Consider the following 15873-nt stretch of genomic DNA (forward strand, 5'->3'; position numbering starts at 1 on the left):
AAACGCTAAATCTATCACTAAGCCGCATTGCAATACATGCATCTCCCGTGGCCACAGAGTGGACATCGTTCGGTTGACAAGTACATATTCACCAGTCCTGAGCACTGACAACAAAGATATATCGATACTCTAGACCCTCCTCGTTCATCATCGATTGAATCATCATCACCATCTTCAGTGGTCACTTTTCCAGTCGAAATCTCCGGTTGTGACGAGTTGAACTCGCCCTTGGAGCCATGAGAAAACTCTAGAAGTTCATCATGGGTTTCCTGCCCGGGCCTTCTTTCATCTTCGCGCGTATATCCTTGGGCCATCTCGATCTCGGGATCGATTCGTTCGCGTTCGTCTCTTTCTTCACTTCTGCTTCTGCGAGCTTCCGGCTTGCGGTTTGCATTTCCCCCAAGACCGAGGCGAAATCCGCCGGTGTCATCACCTCGAATATTAATCATCTTTCCGTGGACCGCCTCTTCTTTAAGTGCGAGTTGCATTCCGTCCATCATCAGCCTGATGTTATTTCCACCTCCTGTTTTGGTGCCGGTTGCGCTTTCACGGCTGCTGTTTGATCTACTCTTTCGGCTGCCATTGTCGCCAGGTAGCGCAGCAGTGGCAGAGCGGCCTGCCCTAGCCTCCTGGTATTGCTCAACGGCTGAGAGTTGGCCCTCCAATTCTTCTCCTTGGCTTTCATCCTCAACGTCGTAATACTGCTCAGCACGCTGCGGACGTCGTCCACGAGAGTTCTCGGCTATGATTCGAATGTCCCGGCCGGTGCCGTGGTAAAATTTCGACCTCCTGTTCTCAAGTATACTCTCCGCTTCAAGGGGGGGTTGGATAGGCTCGTTTCTCCTTTCGGAAAATTACTCCTCGCCGATAAGAGGGCTATTGCTTCGGCGAAAATCAAATTTGATTTGCTTCTTGGAGCTGCGGGGGCTGGCGACGTGCCGGTTGATTGAGGTGCTCGAGTGAATGACCTTGCCCTCGCGAATTCGGCGGGAGTGGGCAAAGAGTTCTTCCTGGAAGTCCTCGGTAACCCATTTCTTGATGATGATGTAGTTGGAGTCGTGCTGTAGTAGATATCAGTAGTGAAGGAGGGAATGGGTGCTTGCATAGAGCTGCTGCTTACTTCATCCCAGTCCCAAGGCAAGTTGTACGCCAACAAGGTTTCGGGGAGTAGGTGTCTGCGGTGAACCTAGTTGACATTATAGTTAGCCATAGTTCCAGTAGCTAGCATCAATAAGATCAGTTCATCATACCTTGATCCAAGCATCTTTTTTCTCCTTATTAATGGTATCGTGCTCTTTGTGCTTGAATTTCTCCTTATGTCTCTCCTTGTCGAGTATTTTCTCAATTTCTTCGTCGCCATATCCGAAATCATCACGCAGTCGCTCACGGAATTCCTTGTCCTTGATTTTTTGGGCCTCTTTAGCCCTCTGCTTGGCCTTTTCCTGCTCGATCTTCCACTCATCAACAGCAGCCTTTTTCAGAGCTGTCTCTTTGGCCTTTTTTGGTTCGCTGTCTTCCCGGATCGATTTCTCCAATCGTTCGATTTCTTTATCTTTTACCGAATCAATTGTTGGCTCACCACCGGGCTCGCCGTGTGTTTCTTTTATCATATCAAGCAATCCTTGGTCAATTGGGATACCGGGCTCAGATTCGAGTTGACTTGCAGTAATTTAGCCGCTGAAAACTGACTGGGGTATATTTCGAATTCAAAACTTGAAGAACTCACTTTTGGTTTTCATAAGGAGTACTAGTATTATGTATCCTCTCGGGATCGGAATCAATGTCGGATGTGTCGGTGCTTTCATGCCCCCCTCTCATTTTTTCCAGTATTTCATGGTACGGGTTTGAAGGACCTGGGGGTTGGGTCTCTTGGCCATCCTGGGATACTGTCAACATGGCAGTCTCTCCATCATCATCATCATCATCATTATCATCGTCCGAGTCAAGTTGTTCTAGGCTTTTTGCCGAGACTTTTGACCCAATCGATACATGTGAATCATCATCTTCTTCTTCGTCTGTACAAGATCTTGGCAGAGCAAAAAGCGCGAGCTCTTGCAGATGCCGACCGAGATGTCGTTCGAATGGTTTAGCGGAACCAACAGATGCACTGCAAAGAGAACATTGGACCACTTTACCCGCCTCGTCCGGAATCGAATGCTGACTCTGTAAATGGGCGCTCCATTCGCGACGACTTTCAAAAAGCCGATGCGGCGTTCGACAATCGGTAAAGACGCATACGTACGGCATCAGATCGTGGAAAACATGCTGTGTCCAGGAGCGCCTGTCTTTAACTTTGATGAGAAGAAAGCAGTAGGGGCAGTTGAAAGGCTTTCCATCCAGGCTCCCTTTAGGAGGAGGCGGTACAACCATACCTTCTCCCCCATTCATGATAGTTTGCGCATAAGAGGTCTGTGAAGCAGTAGACTGTAGCTCAAAGTTATCATCTTCGGCGCGGCTCATGATCAACTTTGTAGCAACTGTTTCCGATAGCGACGTGTCTTCCACCGAGTCCAGCCCCTGTGCGAGCTTGAGGTGATGCCGTTCGCGATACTTGAGCGTGGCTCGGCGCTGGGATATTGCTAGCCCCAGTCGATCTCGAATATCGTGTTGCAGCTGGGGAAACTTATCCGCGACGTGCTGTCTGTCCCATTGTTCAAAGCCGGCGGTTTCCGACCGTTTGACTCCGATTATTCTGTCATGCTGAGCAGGTCTTCGTATTGACATCGCATTTTCGAAAAGTATGTTTATAGTGTCGTGCAAGGAATGGTATATCTTCTGGATGAAGGTCTGGCCCTCATCTTCGCTGTCCTCCGATTCGCTTGAGAATTCCTCCAGTGCGTCTGGTTCCTGCGGGAGGCTTTCCAGATCTTGAATCGTTCGCTGAAGACGACCGAGGACTCGGAGGATCTGGCTTTTCAGGTGCGATGCCTCGCGCAGTCGGTAGTCCAGCGACGACTGGCCTGTCTGGTGCGCTCCCAGGTTTGCCGTCCAAACTCGCAACCGACCTAGTTCGTCCGACCATAGCTCTGGTAAGACCTGTGATTTATATTCATCGAGTCGATGGGATGTGATGATATGGCCAAGCCGCCTGAGACAATTCTGAACAATAGCTGAGATGGGGCTTGTTGTTTTGCCTATGGGGATACCCGTTGTGTGCGGCTGCTGAAGCGCGGCGTGTTCTTCCATGATAAAAGAGCGGCGACATGAAGAAGTCAAGCATAGAGGATCATTGGGGAGAAAATTCTAGACATCGCTGACGGTCATGAGATTGGCAGGGATTGTTCGACGGCGGGGTTGGGGCTGAAATGAGGGGCAACTCCTCTTACTGTTCCCCAAGCTACATTAAAACAGCATTCCTTCCCTCCCTTCATCCTTTCTTTCTAACGTGGGCGGTATCGACTTTAGCCGACGGTATGTCCGGCATAGAAGTAGCTGGCATCGCTCTCGCTATTTTGCCGTTGATAGTTAACCAGCTGGACAGTTATGTCCAAGGTCTTGAGACACTGGGTGATCTTCGAACGAAGCGATACCGCAGCAAATTGGACCACTATGCCACAAACCTCGGATCACAGCAGGCTTCCTTTATCAATACGCTAGAAAGATCTCTCGAAGGGGTCGTCGAGTTTGATGATGGTATCGACAGTCTTGAACCTCATGAAATTAAGGCTCTATGGGAGAAGGCGACTGTACAGCGTCTTCTTAAAAAGAAACTAGGAAGAAATTATCTTCCATTCATGCAAACTATGAAAGAACTTTCGACACTTCTCGAAGAGATACACCGCAAGCTAGGCTGGGACAAGATGCCAGTAGAGGTGTGTATCTTCCGTGGCACCTCCATCCCACAAAGAGGTCTCCGCGCAAATAAAGTTAACCTTGACTAATCTGATAACCCAAAATCCAGGTCTTCTGGAAGGACTCGAGTAGTTTCAATCGAGAAGTCAAAAAGTTCAAGGACACATTCTCTAAAAGCATTTATGAGAGGATATTCAGTGAGATTAAAAGCGCAAACGAACAACTGGCCAATCTCACCGAACAAAGCGAGCACCGGAGCCAAGTACAAAAGCGAAAGATATCAAAGCGCTCTCTGCCACAGCTTAAGCGAAGTCGAAAACTTGCACAGAGCTTACACAACGCCATTCTCAACGACAAATGCTGGAAATGCACCTGTCGGGATCGACATACGATTCACTTTCTTCTTGGCAGCCAGTCTCCCATTGAGGACAACATTGAGATAGAGCCACTCTCAGCTCGGTTTCGGATGGTTTTTGCCTCTCCTAGCGCACATGATATCTCCGGGACGCTGGGCAAGGCTCATGAGATTGAAGCAAAATCAGATTACCTCCAGCCAACCCCGCAGGCAGTGAATATAGAGGCTGTTGCCGTTCAATCGATAAGAGCCCATAAAAGCTCAGTACAAAGAAAGACCAAGGTATCCTTTTCAATGCAGGATACTTTTACGACTCTACTCTCTGAAGAAAAACCTCCATCTCCTCCAATATACAGCATATGCCTCACACTATCAACAATGGCAGCCACGAAATCCGGAATCGAAGAGAAGAATTTACTTGGCTGTGTTATGGACGGAACCCAGCAACACCTCATGTACCATTTACGAAAACTCCCCGCCAGCCCCAAGCTACAATCTTTGGCCGAACTTCTAGAAACATCATCATCGTTCTTGCAAGCTCAGATGAACGGCGCAGTCTTCTTCAGCCAAAAGGATCGCCTCACACTAGCCGCCAATCTTGCATGCAGTGTTCTTCAGTTCCATGGAAACTGGCTTCAATCCCGCTGGCGAGCACGCGATATCATATTCATCCGCGAGCCCACAGGCAATATCGGACATCCCACATTAGCCTTGAATGCCCCACACCCGGTCAAAGATTCGACGATGTGTAGGGGTGCAGCGAATTCGGCACTAATTCGAAACGAAATACTCTTCCCGCTGGGTCTTGTTCTGGTCGAGCTTTCGCTTTGTCAACCTCTCGAGCAACTTCGCACAGCAGAAGACCATGATGAAAACGAAGCAACCTCCAATCTCAAAACTGCTACTCGATTACTGCGCTATGTGGAATTATCAAGCGGGCCCCTGTACGGTGATGTGGTAGAGCAGTGTTTGTCTTGGCGCTGGAAAGGTGGTTATACTCTGGATGATGAGACTATGCAGGAGGAGATCTATCAGCGGATTGTGTTTCCGTTGGCTGAGAATTTGAAAAACTTTGTCAAGGGATCGCAATTAATGTGATCATAGGAACTTTTATGAAACTTCAACTAGTACGATATAAGCCTGAGTTCAAAGCTTCCACTGTGTAGATCATGGTGCCAACAAGATGAATTTGAATAACTGATTTTTGCCACTACCTACTACTAGTATCTATCTAGTATTTAGAATATCAATCAGCTTGTCTCTATACATCTACTAGTATTTACTGATCTTAAGAGTGTCCACTTCTACGGGTACCTAGGAATTCTTATTAGTGGCACCATCAAGATTATTTCTAAGGGGGGTGCTCCTCTACTGCTAATTAAATACTATAACCCCAAGAGACCCCAGCAGTCAACGTCAGTTATTAAAAATACTTACACAATAACACATAGGGTAAGCTCGTATCTCCCGGTTCGATCGGTCTGGTTCTCGCTGGTATCGGTCCTCGACTGCTCTCTCCATCTGGCGATAGTATAGTATTCCCGTACCCAGCCACCCCAGAAACAACACACGACCAGGTAAGAATGAAGCCCCGGCCAATGGCCTTAAACCCCTTGGAATCAACTTCCAGGAAACCTTCCCAAGTCCCCAAACTGCCATCATCGCATGACGAGTCCTCCTCATCATTGAGCCAGACCAAAAATCTACCAATCTTTTCGATGATGAGTAGGAAGGCAGCCAACCTGACGAATCCCCACTGCATCCATGGTGGTAACGCGAATTTATCTAATATCACATAGTTAGCACTTGATCACTTCGCTTGAGCTGTTTCTCCGTCGCAATACAACGGCTTACCTGAACGGGAAGGAAGAGGAGGAGAAGGAGGAGGAGGAGAGCCACCCGGCTCTGATTAGCCATTTTGGGGGACCGGGAAAGAATTTGAGAGAGGAAAAGAGAATTAATGCCGAGAAAGTTGGTAATTTAATCGGTAATTAAAACAGGTAGCGACGCGAGTAGAAAGAAAGAAGAAGAAGAAGTGGGAGTTGAAGCCATCGTGAGTGAACCTTTGTCTACCTGGTCGCTACTTCCTTCTCTACGTGCTAACCTACGCACCCCTATCTTTGGAACCCAAAGGAATTCTTTCTTGATTAGGTACCAAATTAGATTAGCTACTTGCTTAGATACTGAGCTTTTGTTTCCCCTGCTAATTCTCGGCCTTCTGTTGCTTTGCTACAGGATTGCCAAATCGGGTGTCAATTCCCATGTGTTCGGGGGAGTAAGTAAAAACATTAAACTTTCGATTTTCATATAGCAATTGTAGGCAAGTGCGCACCTAAAATGGCGAGTATTTTGAAGTTAGTTTCAGGTTTATCAGGGTTTGCGTATTGACCATAGAACACTCCACTCTTCAATGGGCATTTCGGGCATACCTCGAGATTGGACTGGTTCCGACGGCATGTTTAAGGCCATAGAGCTTTCAAAGTAAATTCCCTCTCCCTTTTTTTGACGGCTCTTTGTATGGAATGTACCAAAGCCATTGGCCTAGACTGACAAGAGGTTTTCCCTTTCTATATCTGCCTTTGGTTAGATAGGACAGATTGCGAGTCCGTAATTCCTCAAACGACTCGGGACTTTGATTTTCGCAGCAAAGGCGGGGACTTTTGGTCATCATAGGCTGGGGAAGCTGCTTCGGACGAGGAGCTGAGGACCAACCCACACAAATTCTCCATAATGGGTCTTCGTGATCGAGACCAGGGCCGAGATTGACCCACCTTGTCATGATCAGGGCAATCTTAGATTCAGGTTCAATCTTATATCCAGGTTCAGTATTAGATTCAGTTTCAACTTGTAAGATTTCAATCACGCAGACTGTGTTGCATCTGGAGCAGATGTAGTCAATATGTGAATCTTTCCCATCTTTTAGTGCATCCAAGTCAGAGATTTTGCTCGAAAGTCTGGTGTGAAAACAGATCTTATAGATACAGATTGGATTTGATTCGGGAACGACTTTTGAATCTTCCCATGTGTCGAAGAGTATTATGTCCTGCATTCTGATATAAAGACCTAGAGGCTCGGGGCATATCTGTGCTTCTATCGAGAATAACGTAGGAATAAATGGACTTATCCTCGGTGGATAGCATGGAATGACTCGTAAGGGGTGACGGTAGAAGCGAACTTGTGTATATGATAAAGATTCAGGATTAATACCAGATATTGGACCAAATCGATATCTCCTCATCGCAAGTTTCAGCTGGTGATAGGAAATACGGTTTCGTGAATGGCCAAAGTTAATATGGGTTCCTAAACTCATTCTTGTACCTGCACTAACTTCCTCCCACCATTTATAACTTTTGTTATCACATGGAAGTCTGGAAGTTTTCTTATGTGCTACTCCGCTTAGTCCAAAGCTTTCAGATCCGTCATATTGGTGGAGCCTTTGACAGATATAACAAGCGAAATACTCTGGCAGATCTCTCTCTAGCCGGGCTAGTATTGATAGTTTTTCGGCTCTGGCAAGTGTAAGAGAAGAAGGACTGTCGTATGTTGGAGATAGCTTATAGAGTCATTGATTGCAGAGAGACAGACATTTGAAATCAACATGTGGAAGCAAGTCGATAATCTCTAATAGCAGCTTCGATGGGAGGCCGGGTAGTGTGGTCATCCGGTAGATCTTAGGGCGAATTATCCGGAAGCTAGGCACTGCCTCCGAAGACTGGCGTGTCTGGCGATGTTTAAACCAAGATCGTAAATACTCCATGGCTATTGGGCGCAGGTTCTGGTGGGAAAGCTGCAAGATCGACAGGTCAAAGACAGAAAGAAAAAAATACGGAATAGGACAATGGCGGACCAGCTACAAAATAGAGTTTCGCCTACTTGATCTATGTAATCATGCTACTCCGATTCCGTTTATGGCTAATGATACCAAACCATGGGCTTGAATAGCCGCATCAGAACTACGTCTATGTATGATTTGCACAAAGTTTGAGGCTATTCTGTTTCCCAGCGAAAGAAATGCGTATTTTGAATGTAATTCCGCACCTGGTCATCCTACCGATGGGGTTCAAGAGTCGTAAGCATCTTAGTAACTATACTAATATAGTGGCCTATATTAGTTCTATTATGATATCCAGTATCAACTATAGTAGTGGCCTACTACTGCATTAGTGCTACTACTATTCTTGTTCCCTACAACTATTGTAGAATTATTCGACCTTACTAACTATTTTGCTACTATATTACTACAATTTTCCAACGCCTAATAGCTTTTAAGTATTTTGTTAATACTCGTTCTCCTATAGAGTACCCTAAATGGGGAATGAAGGTCCATGTGGAGCAGTCCCAGTGGGGCAGCCTCGGCCTACGCTATCACGGCCAGACCAGACCAGACCAGACCCCATCAAGATTCCCCTCCCCATACTCCGTACATTCTTACAATGGAGTCTTCACAACCCGATCCCTCCCCAGGCCTATCGCCTCACCTCCACAATGTCTTAACCGACCTCCACCGACGACCATACCCACACGTCCCCAACCCACCCCTATGCAAGAAACGCGCCTCCGTCGCCCTAATCCTCCGCATCCGCCCAACATACAACCACTGGCCCAGCGCGACAGACATCGACATTGGAGACCCAGATCTATCCGTCGAAGACCGACTGGACGACTTCTTCTCCCAGCCCTGGGTCCAGCACGGTGATCCGGAGGTCCTGTTCATCAAGCGCGCCTCGCGCCCAGGGGATCGCTGGACCGGCCATGTCGCATTACCGGGCGGAAAGCGAGACCCCGAAGATGAGGATGACAAGGCCGCTGCTATACGGGAAGCTTCTGAGGAAATTGGCTGGGACTTGACGACAGATGATTGTATTTGTGTGGGTAATTTGCCCGAGCGGGTGGTCACCACCAGCTGGGGATCGGTGCCGTATGTTTATTCTATAGTCCGGCCGGCTTGCTGGATCTTTCTGGCTTCACGCTAATCGCGGATTATATAGGTTGATGGTTCTTTGCCCTTTCGTGTTTATCACGACGCGGAGTGATTCTCCGATGCTGCGGCTGCAACCCACGGAGGTAGCTTCGACGCATTGGATCCCGTTGCGCGCACTGCTGTCGTCCTCCTTTCGCACGGTCGAACATGTGGATATGTCCCAGCGATTCGCGAGACAGGGTGGATTCCTGACTAGATTGGCCGTCCGGTCCATGCTAGGCTGGATGCAATTCTCAGCCGTCCGATTACTCCCCGCCGAGACGGTGCAGTGCACCTCGATCCCGGGATTCGTACCAGACGATCAGAGCGGCAAGGGACTGTCGTTACTTCAGCGCTTCAAATCATGGACCCTGAGTAACCAGGCTGATTCCGGAGACCTCAATCGTCCGCTGCTGCTCTGGGGTCTTACGCTGGGCATCTTGGCCGATTTCTTGGATATGCTTCCTCCGCATAATACAGTCCAACAGTGGAAATACCCAACATTTACGGCGCCTGATTTGCGGTTTATTGTTAGTATTCTGACGTACAATTTGCGGAAACGGAATATGCGGATGGTGAAATCGGGGGCTCGGACGAGTGATACGGCTTTGGATGCTGATACGGCCGCTTTGTCGGTTACCCCAGGCTCGAATATCTCGAAGCACGATGATAATGAGGTTGGAATTGGCGGCCTTGGGGTGGGCCGGTATTATGGACCTTCTGATCGTGCTTCGGATGGAACTTCGTATGCTGTTGGGATTATGCTGCGTGGATATTACCAGCGGCTGCGAGTGGCTATCTACGTATTCCTTGCGTGGCGCGTGACTTTGGGGTCGGCGGCGGCCTTTGCAGCATGGCGATTGATTCGGCGACGACTGAAATAATGCGTAGAGCACAGGTGGATGGGGTGTACATTTAGTCCGGTGTTTGTTAGGTCGGGTTGATTCTTTTTGGATATACTCATACTCATAATAGCTGATACTGTAGAAATAGATTACTAATCGAGATCGGACTCCCCCCACATCTCCAAAGTTGAAGTAAACAACCCTCCCCAACTCTGTTACATTACATCCCCTCCCAGCAATTCGCCCAGCACTATGGCAGCAACTCAGAAGCTGTACCCCCGAGGGACGGTCAAGCGCATCGTGAAAGCACACTCCAACCGGAGCGTGAGCAAGAATGCCGACATCCTGGTACGTTCGATCGCGACTCTCGCTCTGCCGCAACGCGTGATCTTGATCTTTGATCGCTCACTGCTAATACCGAGACACTGGATAGATCTTTCTCGACTATATGCTATTCATGCAAGAGTATGATTCCTCCCATTCCTCTTCGAAGAGTTCCAGTTCGATCGCAGTGCCTCGACTACACGATACCCGACTCCAACTACAACCCACCCCCCATTGCCACGATGCTAATTCCTGACTTTATCAGGTTAATGCGCGAAGCTTCGATCCGATCGCGAAAGTCTGGCGAAAAGAATATCTCTGCGAATGCTGTTCGCAAGGTTACTGAGGTATGTTGTGGACCTGGTTAGATTCGGGTTGAGTGCATATCACAGGGTGAAGCTAATGCCAAGATCTTTCTTTTACTTTAGAAAACACTGCGCAAATTCCAAGGATAATATTGCCGGAGGATAGCTGGAGATATGCATTTGTCCTATTTGGTGTGGTGAAGCAATAGCAGGTGTTTGGGGGAGGAGGTACTAGAGTGTGTAGTGGGAGTACCAAGAGTACTAGAGTGACGCGGGGGAGGAGTGTGACTCTTTGATGGGCTTTGATTTGGCGTAATGGTGCAAAGGAATTAAGATACCCAGGGAATGCGAGTTTCGAATGTTTCTCCAAATTGAATATATTTCAATGTTTTTTTTATCAAAACGATCATGGTAAATAGTTGTTCAGGCTCCCACTACGTGCTGTTCTGCTGTAAGGGCTCGTCGCGTGATGGCGCATGTGGCCCACTGATGGTCACCAATTCAGGAAAGGGTTCGGGCGACTTCCACCCGCATCGATTCTGCGACTCAACTCATCTCTCCCCATCCTCGATTCCCCTCAGTACTCAGTACACTTCTTGTACAGATTCTTTTCTCCCTTTTAACTTTCAGCTGTGTTACCCACATTTCATTATGGCTCCCGCCTCCACCGACAAGCTCAAGAAGCACTCCTCCCGAGCTTCCAGTACCTCCAAGCCCGACCCCGAGATCGAGAGCCCCGTTTCTCTGTCCGCTTCGGACCTGCCAGGCTCAGAGCCCGCTTACCTGAAAGAATTGCAAAAGTTAGCGCCGCGATCACCATTTTGACTGCTATGCTGCGCATCGAGGCTGACTGAATGCGCGCTTCTAGGAGCCTTCGCAATGCGGTGAAGAAGCTAGTATGTGAAACCAACATTGATTCACCCCTCTCACTCCCACGCTAAAGCTTGCTTTGGCTACGTGTTCCGTCCCATATCACTAACCTCTCACTCTTGCGGGTACTCTCTAGAATGCTACCGCCAAGGTTGACGCCATCCTCGCCGAGAACAAGGGCAAATCGCTCGACGAGCTGGTCGAAGAGAAGAAGATTAACAACGATCAGAAGGCGCAAGCCTTGAAGAAACCTGCCCTCCAGGCCAGCATTGCGCAAATTGAAGAACAAATTGCGCACTATAAGCAGATCGCTGACCAGTACGAGGAGCGACTGGTGAGCCAGAAGGCTGCCCTGGAGAAGGCACACCAGGAGGAGCTGGAGGCTGTGCGCGCAAATGCCATCGCCGATGTTACGGAAACAAATGCAAAGGTTCTTCGTCAGCAATTGCTCACTGTTAGCAAGTTCCTGTGCGCTGCGGCGAACAGCCGACGAGACGGTGACGCAGAGGCTCTGGAGAGCCGCGCCTTCGAGGGCGTGCTTTACCAGGTTTACGGCGGAAACCAGGATGCCGTTTCGTCTATGATTAAACTGATTAATGGTGCGGATGAGAAGATCCAGGGTGTTGAGGGTGATTTGCTGGATCTGAGCTGTAAGTGTTTCTGCCTCAGGGTGCTCTGACATGGTTCGTATCTTTCACTATACTAACAGCTCTCCAAAGTCGGCGACGTGAAGCAGGCATCCAACAAATTCGCTCCCACCGAGCCCGCTGAACTCGCGACAGAGACCACCCTCACATCGGACCCTACCCTCGCCAATGCTGGCCTGACCGAGCTCCAGGATACCTCTGTCCGCGCCGAGGCCGCTGCGCAGGACAACTTCCCGACATCTGACCAACTGGCACCCCCATCCCAGACCCTGGTCTCCGATGCGGGTAACGCCGTGGCGGAAAGATCCTACAATGGCAATTCCATGACCTCGTCAGCCACCACGGACGGATGGGTGAATGTCCCTCGTGACCCAGCCGAGACCGATACTGGCCTCCAGGCGACCCCCGCAAACACCGAGAACGTGGAAGCAGATGCTAAGGGTGGACGCAACCGCAACAACAACAACAACCGCCAGGGCGGACGTGGTCGGGGTGAGGGCAACCGAGGAGGTCGCAGCCGTGGAGACTTCCGCGGCCGCGGTCGTGGTGGTCGCGGAGGTCGTGGACGCGGTGGAGCGAACGGTTCGCCTTCTGCTACTCCTGGCGAGCAATAAGAAGAGCATAGACGATTCTGAGCCCTGATGAGCCTTGCTGAGCCCTGGCCATTCTTTCTAATCCCTCCTTTTTTGGTCTGGTATCACGGATCCACGAAATCCACGAATTTTCTTTTCCGGAGTGATTATTTCCCCTGCGAAAAGTGGCGCCCATTCTCAATTTTCTCTCTCTCTTGAGCGTTGCATATTTTCTCCCTGTTTTTCTTCTCCCTCCAATGTATTCTATGTTATGGTAAATGAGGTGATCAGCTAAAAAGGCAAATGAAATGCATCGCAGGGGTGATGACGACGGGCTCCACTATTTACTTCGGCCACCTTGCTATTCTTTGATCTGATCTCATCTGATCTGATCTGATCTTCTTCTTGTAATCTCCCCAGCACAAAACAACACTCTTCCACAGACTCTCTTTTTCATACACTCTTTTCCCGGCGCCAGCTTAGCGCCCACACAATTCACAATGGCTATCGCTGGCGCCCAACGAAAACAAGTCTTAAAGGTCTTGATGATCTCCCTCCTCCTAGACCTGGTACGAAATCGCATCACCACCACCTCCCCTCCCTCCAGAACCCAAAGCAACGGCTAACCTCACCAGATATCATTTACATTCATCCTCCCCCTCTTCCCCTCCCTCCTGACATTCTACCGGGCCCAAGACTCAAACCCAACCTCCCTCCTAACAACAATCTTCCACTACCTAAACGCCTACAAAACCGCCTTCGCCCTCCCCACCGACACCCGCTACGACATCATCCTCCTCGGCGGAGCCCTAGGCTCCCTCTTCTCCCTCCTCCAAGCCCTCGCCGCCCCAATCATAGGCCACCTATCCGACCGCCACGGCCGCCGCCCCGCCCTCCTCCTCTCCATGACCGGCAACATAGCCAGCGTCGCACTCTGGGTCAGCGCAACGGATTTCCGCACATTCCTCGCCTCCCGCGTCGTCGGCGGTCTCTCAGAGGCAAATGTCCAACTAGCCGACGCTATTGTCGGCGACGTGACGACCGAACAAGGGCGCAGCGGCAGTATGGCGCTTATCGGCGCTTGTTTTAGCGTTGCGTTTACGGTTGGTCCGGTTCTTGGTGCGGCGTTGGGGGCTGTGGATGTCGTGAAGGATAATCCGTTCTTTGTCGCGGCGGGGGTGTCGTTGGCGTTCATCCTGGTTGAGACGGTTTATATTTGGTTTGCGTTGCCGGAGACGCATCCGCGGTTTACGCTGCTTCGGAAGGAGGAGGAGGATAAGGTCGGGGCTAAGGGTGTGCAGGGGAAGGAAAAGCAAAAGGGAGAAGTTCACGTTGGCACGAATAATCCCGCTATACTGAATGCGCTGCATTTCATGTTTTTGCTTCCGTTTGCTGGGTTGGAATTCTCGCTTCCGTTCTTCACGGCGACGTTATACTCGAACTCGAGTTCCAGTCCCGCCGCGCTGAACGGCCGTCTTCTCTCGATGATGGGACTCATTGCGTCCCTGCTGCAAGGTACCGTCGTGCGCCGACTACCTCCTCTGACAACGATCCGAATTGGCGTCATTGCATGTGCGGCTTCATTCTTTCTCCTCGCGCGCGTGGAGTCTGTTGGTGGGTTGTACGCTGCTGGTGGATTATTGGCTATTACGAGCGCGACGGTCGTTACGGGGTTGAAGAGTTTGGGGAGTTTCGAGGCGCGGGATGCGGATCGGGGAGCTGTTATGGGACGGTTGAGGGGGTGGGGACAGGCTGGGCGGGCGACGGGGCCGGTTCTCTTTTGCTCGCTTTTTTGGTGGGCTGGGAGGGAGGTTGCGTATAGTGTTGGTGGGGGGGCGATGGTTTGTGTTGCTGTGGCTGTTTTTGCGCTGTTGAGGGCGCCGGTTGTTAGGGGGAAGATTGATTGATTGATATCATACCTAGGTATCATATGGTCACAAGTTCAAAAGTTTACGGTATGGTATAGGATGCCCTGGTGGTATACTATGGGATTGAACATGGATGCATTTTCTAAGGGCCTGGGGCTCTGGATCTGGGTGCGGATACGGATTTAGGTATTGAGGAGTTCAAGTTTAAGTTTACAATAGCTCATCTTTGTGGATTCGTAAATGGTGCATTGACTGTAATCTTGAACGAAGAGAAGAGCAAACCATTGGCAGACAAGCAAGAGAAGAGATGAGATAGCGATATTTCCATCGTTCACGGGATATCTATGTGTGCTGTGCTCGTGTAGATGGTGTTTGGGGCACGATTGGGGCTGGGCTGTGCTTGGAGTTTGGAGATTCAGAATGTCTCTTGACCTTGTTGGTCGGAAACCGCTGAACGCCAACCACATGCAAAGACCACGAGCGTTGGAAAAAAAGAAGCAGAAGCAAATAAAATAGAACGCCCATTATGCACGGTAAATCATAGCCACAAGAAAGAAAGCGCAAGGAAGAAAGAGAGGAGAGGGCAGTGAGGAAAAGCAGGTGGCGGAATGGAGTAAAATACAAAAACGGACCGGGCATAAGAAATACAAAGCCCAAGAACCAGCACAAAGCGGGGGAGCAAATGAAGAGTGACGAGGAGTTGTAGTGGGTGTTGACCAGCGGCTCAATATCAGGTCAGGTCAGGTCAGGTCATCTGATCGTTGAGGGCAGGTCATGACAGTTCGGTTCATAGCAGGTCATAAAATCGGACAAGACTGAGACTGCTTAAGCCTTGGTCGAGCCCACCTGGTGCAGCTCATACTCCGGGACAAAGTCGAACCAGTCGGTTTCGGGGTTGTACTGATACGCCTTGAAGTCTGTGCCGTACGGCTTGGGCTCCAGCATGTACAGCATACCCATAGGGACATCAAGGTCAGCAACCTCGTCACGCTTCAGACCACGGAAATAGGACAGCAGAACGCGTGCAGTGGACCGGTGGCTGACGAGCAGGACGTGGTCAGTCGTTCGCTCGACCTCGACAATAACGGTGCGGAGACGGTTGATGATGTCCAGATAGCCTTCTCCACCGGGACCAGGATACCGATAGAAAAGCTTGTCCTTCTTACGGTGCGCATACTCTTCGGGATACTGCTCCTGGATCTCCTTGTATGTCATGCCTTCCATCTTTCCAGAGTGGAGTTCGTCTAGCATGCGCATCTGCTTCACGTCATACTCCTCTTCGTTGAAGTTTTCGACCGTCTGGACCGAGCGTTGCATCATTGAGGACCAGACGCA

At 49.8% G+C, this 15873-nt stretch overlaps 9 protein-coding genes across 9 annotated transcripts; 5 read left to right on the forward strand and 4 right to left on the reverse strand.

The window, feature by feature from the left end:
* Positions 1-17: 17 nt before the first annotated feature.
* N7533_004913 (uncharacterized protein) lies at positions 18-1610 on the reverse strand (the record flags this gene model as incomplete). Its single annotated transcript, XM_057101563.1, has 3 exons — positions 18-789; positions 859-1061; positions 1251-1610. The coding sequence occupies 3 exons, from the start codon at positions 1608-1610 to the stop codon at positions 18-20; spliced, it is 1335 nt and encodes a 444-aa protein (XP_056961193.1).
* Positions 1611-1722: 112 nt separating this feature from the next.
* Positions 1723-3186, reverse strand: N7533_004914 (uncharacterized protein; the record flags this gene model as incomplete). The annotated part of the gene is made up of 1 exon (XM_057101564.1): positions 1723-3186. The coding sequence occupies one exon, from the start codon at positions 3184-3186 to the stop codon at positions 1723-1725; it is 1464 nt and encodes a 487-aa protein (XP_056961194.1).
* A 227-nt stretch (positions 3187-3413) lies between these two features.
* On the forward strand, positions 3414-5245 carry N7533_004915 (uncharacterized protein; the record flags this gene model as incomplete). Its single annotated transcript, XM_057101565.1, has 2 exons — positions 3414-3812; positions 3902-5245. The coding sequence occupies 2 exons, from the start codon at positions 3414-3416 to the stop codon at positions 5243-5245; spliced, it is 1743 nt and encodes a 580-aa protein (XP_056961195.1).
* Positions 5246-5580: 335 nt separating this feature from the next.
* N7533_004916 (uncharacterized protein) lies at positions 5581-6064 on the reverse strand (the record flags this gene model as incomplete). The annotated part of the gene is made up of 3 exons (XM_057101566.1): positions 5581-5668; positions 5695-5903; positions 6002-6064. The coding sequence occupies 3 exons, from the start codon at positions 6062-6064 to the stop codon at positions 5581-5583; spliced, it is 360 nt and encodes a 119-aa protein (XP_056961196.1).
* A 2516-nt stretch (positions 6065-8580) lies between these two features.
* On the forward strand, positions 8581-9991 carry N7533_004917 (NUDIX hydrolase; the record flags this gene model as incomplete). The annotated part of the gene is made up of 2 exons (XM_057101567.1): positions 8581-9065; positions 9136-9991. 2 exons carry the CDS (start codon positions 8581-8583, stop codon positions 9989-9991), a joined length of 1341 nt encoding a protein of 446 aa, XP_056961197.1.
* Positions 9992-10204: 213 nt separating this feature from the next.
* On the forward strand, positions 10205-10704 carry N7533_004918 (uncharacterized protein; the record flags this gene model as incomplete). The annotated part of the gene is made up of 3 exons (XM_057101568.1): positions 10205-10300; positions 10417-10623; positions 10669-10704. The coding sequence occupies 3 exons, from the start codon at positions 10205-10207 to the stop codon at positions 10702-10704; spliced, it is 339 nt and encodes a 112-aa protein (XP_056961198.1).
* A 528-nt stretch (positions 10705-11232) lies between these two features.
* Positions 11233-12712, forward strand: N7533_004919 (uncharacterized protein; the record flags this gene model as incomplete). Its single annotated transcript, XM_057101569.1, has 4 exons — positions 11233-11381; positions 11450-11477; positions 11588-12101; positions 12171-12712. The coding sequence occupies 4 exons, from the start codon at positions 11233-11235 to the stop codon at positions 12710-12712; spliced, it is 1233 nt and encodes a 410-aa protein (XP_056961199.1).
* A 458-nt stretch (positions 12713-13170) lies between these two features.
* N7533_004920 (putative tetracycline transporter) lies at positions 13171-14577 on the forward strand (the record flags this gene model as incomplete). The annotated part of the gene is made up of 2 exons (XM_057101570.1): positions 13171-13239; positions 13306-14577. 2 exons carry the CDS (start codon positions 13171-13173, stop codon positions 14575-14577), a joined length of 1341 nt encoding a protein of 446 aa, XP_056961200.1.
* Positions 14578-15363: 786 nt separating this feature from the next.
* On the reverse strand, positions 15364-15858 carry N7533_004921 (histidine phosphatase family protein; the record flags this gene model as incomplete). The annotated part of the gene is made up of 1 exon (XM_057101571.1): positions 15364-15858. The coding sequence occupies one exon, from the start codon at positions 15856-15858 to the stop codon at positions 15364-15366; it is 495 nt and encodes a 164-aa protein (XP_056961201.1).
* Between the last annotated feature and the right edge of the window lie 15 nt (positions 15859-15873).

This window comes from Penicillium manginii, assembly GCF_028828005.1.
Source record: "Penicillium manginii strain IBT 31320 chromosome Unknown utg000004l:1.0-7231830.0:1.0-7236170.0, whole genome shotgun sequence".
In the NCBI taxonomy this organism is placed as follows: Eukaryota; Fungi; Ascomycota; class Eurotiomycetes; order Eurotiales; family Aspergillaceae; genus Penicillium; species Penicillium manginii.